The 6,182-nt window shown below is 33.9% G+C and overlaps 1 protein-coding gene across 1 annotated transcript; it reads right to left on the bottom strand.

Annotated features, from left to right (window-relative positions):
• On the bottom strand, positions 1–1,362 carry LOC141666088 (uncharacterized). The gene is made up of 2 exons (XM_074472074.1): positions 614–1,362; positions 1–526 (listed from the first exon to the last, which is right to left on the bottom strand). Exons 1-2 carry the CDS (start codon positions 1,360–1,362, stop codon positions 1–3), a joined length of 1,275 nt encoding a protein of 424 aa, XP_074328175.1.
• Positions 1,363–6,182: the final 4,820 nt, after the last annotated feature.

Raw genomic sequence — 6,182 nt, 5'->3', positions numbered from 1 at the left:
TCAGAGTGCAGTAATCGTTGTTCGCCCCAATATGGCATTGAAACTTGAGGAATCACTAATCACGTGGAATTTGACCACTTTCCAAACCTGACAGGGTGAAGAACCAAAAAGCACTGGCATGTCGACGGTTCCTACTACATGGACCTCATTGCCTGTGAACCCGTATAACGGTGTTCGGGAATTTTCAAGTCTTCGATCTCTGATGTCCATTTGCGAAAAAGTATGATGATATAGCACATCGACGGAGCTACCATTATCGACCAACATCTTCTTAACCGTGTTGTTTTCCACACGCGTTGTGATGACAAGAGCATCCTGGTGGCCTTCGATGAGACCGGTACGGTAATCATCGTCAGAGAAAAAGATGACAGGGGAGGGATTCACTCGAGGGCGTTTAGTTGCCGAGGGATTGACATTAAAAACTTCTCGAGCGTAAAGCTTGCGAGAATTATGGGAGAGGCCCCCGACGGCTATACCGCCAAAAATGACATCGATTACACGATCGTCTTCACCTCGATGTTGGCGCCTGGGCGCATCATCTTGTTGTACATAGTGGACAAGTTATCCCCGATGAATTTTTCCTTCGATGCAATTGCTAAGTTGAAATCATTGCTCTGTTGTATGGCCAGTATCCTCATGATATTCACAATATCTGGAGCTTGGGGGCCTGCCCGGTTTCATGGGTCTTGGAGGACGGTAGTCTGGCTCTGTTTTTAACACTGCCAAAATTGTCGTCTTTTCGGTGTTGAGTTTAGTAAACTCTCTTTCAGATCGATTGCGGGGCTGCCAATCTCTTTCTCTTCTATCCCTCGAAGCGAGATACGATGTGCGTGGTGGGGGTGATCGGCGACGTTCTCGGCGCCTTTCCCTCGCGGGGGATCGTGGACTATAGCTGCGGCGCCGTTCACATTTTGACGACCTCCAAGGGGATTGTATGTAGCTTACTGCTTCTTGAAGCATCATGCGATGTTCTATAATCTGGAATGCGGCTTGTAGGGTTTTTGGCCTTTTTACAAAAATTTCTTCTAAAAGTAGCCCATGCCTGGATTTATCGATACCAGCCCTCAGGAAATTGACAGCCATCTGCTCTATTAAGTCCGGAATTTCTGCTATCTCTTCCCTGAACCGGGTTAAGAAACTTCGAAGATTTTCACCGGAGCGTTGGTGCATTGTCATCAAGGATGCTGTAACTTTGATTCCTTTGTAGTTGCTGGAGAATCGAGCTTGGAACTTGCTCTTCAAAGTTGTCCACGAGTCGATTGACCGAGGTGGCAAGTTACTATACCATCGGAGAGCCGTGCCTTGGAGGCAAGTGGAGAAAAGCTGACACCTAGCGATCTCGGAGTGGCCGAAGAAAGCCATGCGACCATCAAAAGTATTTAGAAATGCTAACGGGTCCGAAGATCCGTAGAAATGATCGAGGGTAGGCGTTTTTAAGAACCAACGACAGGGGGCTTTCAGATACAGTTTCAAATCCTGACTGATTTCTCATTATGGTGCGCATCTGAGCGATTTCCTCTTGCATCTTGGCAAATTCCTCATGGGAGATAGATTCTGTGGACTCAGTTCGCTGAGAAACGTCGGCAGACGATATTGTGCGTTGTCGACGTCCTCGAGATTGTGAGTATGTCGATTCTGCTGATGGCTCATACTCGTAATTGGCGTCTTCGTCGTCGATGTAGTGATCATCGTCTTGCTCTTGGTTTTTAATCGAAGCCTGCTGAAGTTCACGACAGAGACGATGGATTTCACGCTGTCGTTCAAGTTTGGCTTGAAGCATTTGTGTCTCACATTCCAGGAGCTCTAGCTCCTCATCGGAGTATGAAAAATCCTCCGGATCTTCATTATTTTCAGCCTTTGATTTTTCAATTTTTTCCAAGGTGAAGTCGCATGTCGCTTGACAACACCTTTTTTCCCTTGGATGTCTGGATCCTTTGTCTTTGATCCGATTTGAACTTTCTCTTTCTGTCTCGCTGATCAGCCTGTGATAACTTCGGCGCCTGATCATGAGAACCTTCCTCAGGCGGAGAAAATAAACACTTCGGCTTCAAAGTCGAATGTTTGGGTGGCTCTTGTGCCTCGTGACCCTTCAGATTGGTGATAGCCTCTACCACTGGTTCTTTCACCTAAGTTGGTCCGGCTGTTGCCGGATCAATCTCTTCAACGATCATCTTCGGTTGGATCTAAAAAGTAAAGGCCCCTCTTCTAGCGCCAAATGATGTGCCTATAATATTTATTAATATATTAGACCCAATTATAAGGAGTGATCTTCTTTACTTAATGTGCCAACTTCCTTTTATGAGGTTGTTGTGTCTTATTTATACTAAATCCCAAATGGGCTTTTTGATACAAAGTGGGTCTTCTTGGGTTTTACATTAATAGCTAATAATTGTTCTAAATGTAATTCCGTTGGGCCTTCTCCTTTTGGCCCAACAGATATACTTCCTCTCATATGCATCAAAATTGCATGATTACATGGACTCTTGTTTAACTAGAACAAAAAATTCGTCGCAATCCAATTAATGTATGATGAATTTATTATGTCAGGAATGCCTAGTTAAAATCTTGCAAATTACAGGTCCCAGTTGAATATTTGTAAATCTTTGTGATGAAATTATAGGCCTGCTTAGGATTTCGTAAAAAAATGTAACTAATAACTTAAATTCGAAAAGTGTCGTATAATTGATATAAATAACATAATTTATAACTTATTAAGTTATTTAGGTGTTTGGATTTTATGTAAATGATAGTTATAAGTTATTCATGTGTTTGGTAAATCATAAATTATTAGTTACAATTTTTTTTAAAAAAATTAAAATTTTAATATAATAGTTTACTTTATAAAATAAAAAAGACTAAATTTGAAAAAAAATTCAAATATACTTAGCGCTGTCAAACGGATAATTCAGATACAGATATGCCTATATCCGTATTAGGATCCGCAATCGTCGGATTCGAATACGGATAATATCCACTTTATTTCGGATATGGATATTTTCCGTTTTTTCTTGGATATGAATGTGGATATTTGGACAGATATATGATTTTTTGATTTTTTTTTTCTCGGATACATATACGAATTTTTCGGAAGGATATTAGATTTTTTAATTTTTGATAGTCCTAAATATACTTGATAATTAAGTAATCTATCCATAATGTATTATAATAAACGAAATATTAAAAATTCATAAAATTTTAAAATAAATTTAATAAAAAAGCATAATTAGAAAGTAGGCAAATGTGTTAATAGGCAAAAATGTATGATAACAATTATTTGTTGGAGGGAAGAAAAGGTTAACAAAGAAAATATATATAAACAGAGGAAAGAGCTAGAAGGATTAGAGATGTATAATGGAGGCTGAAAAATGAGAGTGTACGTTGAACATGCTTTCTGATTTTCATCATATATGAAAAGAAATGGTTAGTGCTTTAAATCTGCCAAACAGGCTGCGCGAACCGAAAATGAGATTTGAGCCCATTTACGATGAAATGAGATGGTACCAAAGAGGCCGTCACGAAATTATCATCATAAGTTATAACAAAATTGGCCGTCACGAAATTATCTATTACACATTATGATGGCGTTGTCTTTCCAAAATTGTGACAAAATAATCTTTCACAAGTATAATAATAATAATAATAATAATAATAATAATTTTTAAAGTTTCTGCTCTGCTAAATTGTTCACTTGCCTCCTTTATGATGAGAACCCAAACTAGCAAAATGTATCATATCTACGCCACGCATACTAGTGTATAAACAAAACCGTAAATCATAATCCTGATTCATAATAGATAGACCTGGCAAATCGGATAATTGGGTCGGTTTCAGATTGGATTTATTTCGGATCGGTTCCATTTTTGGATTATGATATAACTGGAGAACATTCGGATCGGATCAGATGTGATTTGGTTCGTGTCTAATTCGGATTTAAAACGGATGAAATTCGGATAAAAATCAGATAAAATTCGGTTCGGATTAAATTTGGTTCGGATATTTCAAATAATAACTTATTTATTTTTTCATGTTGTGAGACTTAAAAAATATATTTTTATTAAATATAGTACTTTTAATATAATATAATGTACTTTTACATTAATTTATGATTAAATAATTAAATTATCACGAATATAAGATACATTTAAGTATGAATTTTTCTAATTTCGGATCATATTCGGTTCGGATTTTATATGGATCGGTTTTATTCGGTTCCAATTTATAATCAGATCTAGTATTTCGGATCATTTTCGGTTAAATTTTCGGTTCGGGTAATTTTCGGATCGGTTTAATTTGGCTTTCGGATAATTTCCGATTTATATAATTCGGATCTCAGATCAGATTTTGAATTCATAGACTTCGGTTCAGTTTTTCAGATCCAGACCCATTTTGCCCAGGTCTAATAATACATAATCATCATAATATAGGTATTCCACCTTACCTATTCCCCCTTGTCAAAGTTACAACAAATGCCAATATATATATATATATTATAATTATACGAGAAAATTAAAAATTATTATAATGTGAATTTAAAGTAGTTATATGCTATATAGACTTGTACTTTACACAAAAAGTTTTTTTTTAATATAATTGTTCTTAACTTATAACATGTGCCCACGTGTTATAAAGTACTAGCTTAAAACCCGTGCGATACACGGACGACACAATTTTTTTTAATATTACATAATTTTAAAAAAAAGATACTTAAATTCAATTCTTAATTTTGTTCATTTAAAACTTTAAATGATATGATTTCATGATAATTATATAAGTAAACATATATGTTCATATCTTTTTATAACATTTAAACTTATTTAAAGTGATAACATTAGTAGGGGGGAATATTATTATGATAAAATTATTATTTTATTGAGGATAAAAATATAATGTCTCCTTTATATTGGTACCTTAAAACCTATTATTCTAGCATGGTGATTACTTAATCGATTAACTATAACTATATAAAATATATTTGAAAAAGGCAATATTACTGATTGAACGATATAGTTTTATTGATAATTTTAATTGTATTTAAAAAAATTATGTTTTAAATAAAATTTGATTTTTTATTTCACGTGAATAGTATATGAATTATACTTAGTCTAATATTAATTTCATTTATATCGGATCAGTTATTTACATTATTTTATTATAGCCCGATGCCCAATACACCGACCAAATCAAACTAATTATTTTTAGTTTAATTTTATTTTTTTAAAATTTTGGATCAATAAGATACTTTTGTTTTAGACTGAATATTTAGTATATATGTTTTTTTGGTCCAATTGTATTTTTATTTTAGTTTTGTGTTAATCTGAATCAATTGTATAATGTATTTTTTTATCCTCGAGAAATAAAATATATTATTTTGTTTATCCAAGTTCATTAGTATAAATTTTTTAGGAGAATTGATAGTATTATAATTTTATCTTAACCCGAGTCACATTATATATAAACCGAATCTTAAGAATTATATTTAGTTTGTTTAAATTTAATTTAGCCCGAATTAACAAATTAGGGTGATGTAGAACTCGATATAAATTAAAATTTAAATTGGTAGAATAAGTTGAATTTAACATAAATTATAGTAATATAGAGTTCGATATAAAATAGAATTGAAATTAGTAAATTAATACAGGAAGTTGACTTCAATATCAATTAGAATTAAAATTGATGCACCCAATAATTAGAATTAGAACAATTAAGTAAGAGTAATTAAATAATTTCAGCAAGTACCGACCCACCGACTACCAAATTTTTAATATTTCGTCTATTACAATATACGCAAACTAATTAAGTAAACTTCCGACTACCCTTACTTATGATATGAGCGTATATATTATAATTTATAATAGACGAAATATATAAGTAAGGGTTGAGCTAGAGGAAAGTTTACTTAATTAGTTTGCCGAAAGTAGGAAGATGGAAAAAAGAAATTAATTAGTGATGATCAAGTTTTTGTTAAGCTTGAGGCTGCTGCTCTTAATCTCGTCGAATATCAGCGTATGCTTAATTTCAATGATGTAGCATATCCAGGGTAAAATAATGTACATATTAAATGAATTAATCAAGCTTGCTGCATATTTCGTCATATGCAGACGCTGCCTATATATAATTTTCAATATGCAGAAATGCAGGTTTTCTGGTACACTTAACCTCGGTTCTTAGAACAAATATTTCAT

This window comes from Apium graveolens, chromosome 6 (genome assembly GCF_009905375.1).
Source record: "Apium graveolens cultivar Ventura chromosome 6, ASM990537v1, whole genome shotgun sequence".
Taxonomy (NCBI): Eukaryota; Viridiplantae; Streptophyta; class Magnoliopsida; order Apiales; family Apiaceae; genus Apium; species Apium graveolens.
This window is presented reverse-complemented; position numbering and strand designations above follow the sequence as displayed.

Coding starts and splice junctions, on each gene's coding strand:
- LOC141666088 (XM_074472074.1), bottom strand. CDS start 1,362: ATGGCTTTCTTCGGCCACTCCGAGATCGCTAGGTGTCAGCTTTTCTCC. Junction 527..613: donor GATACTGGCCATACAACAGA/GCAATGATTTCA, acceptor TGATGCGCCCAG/GCGCCAACATCGAGGTGAAG.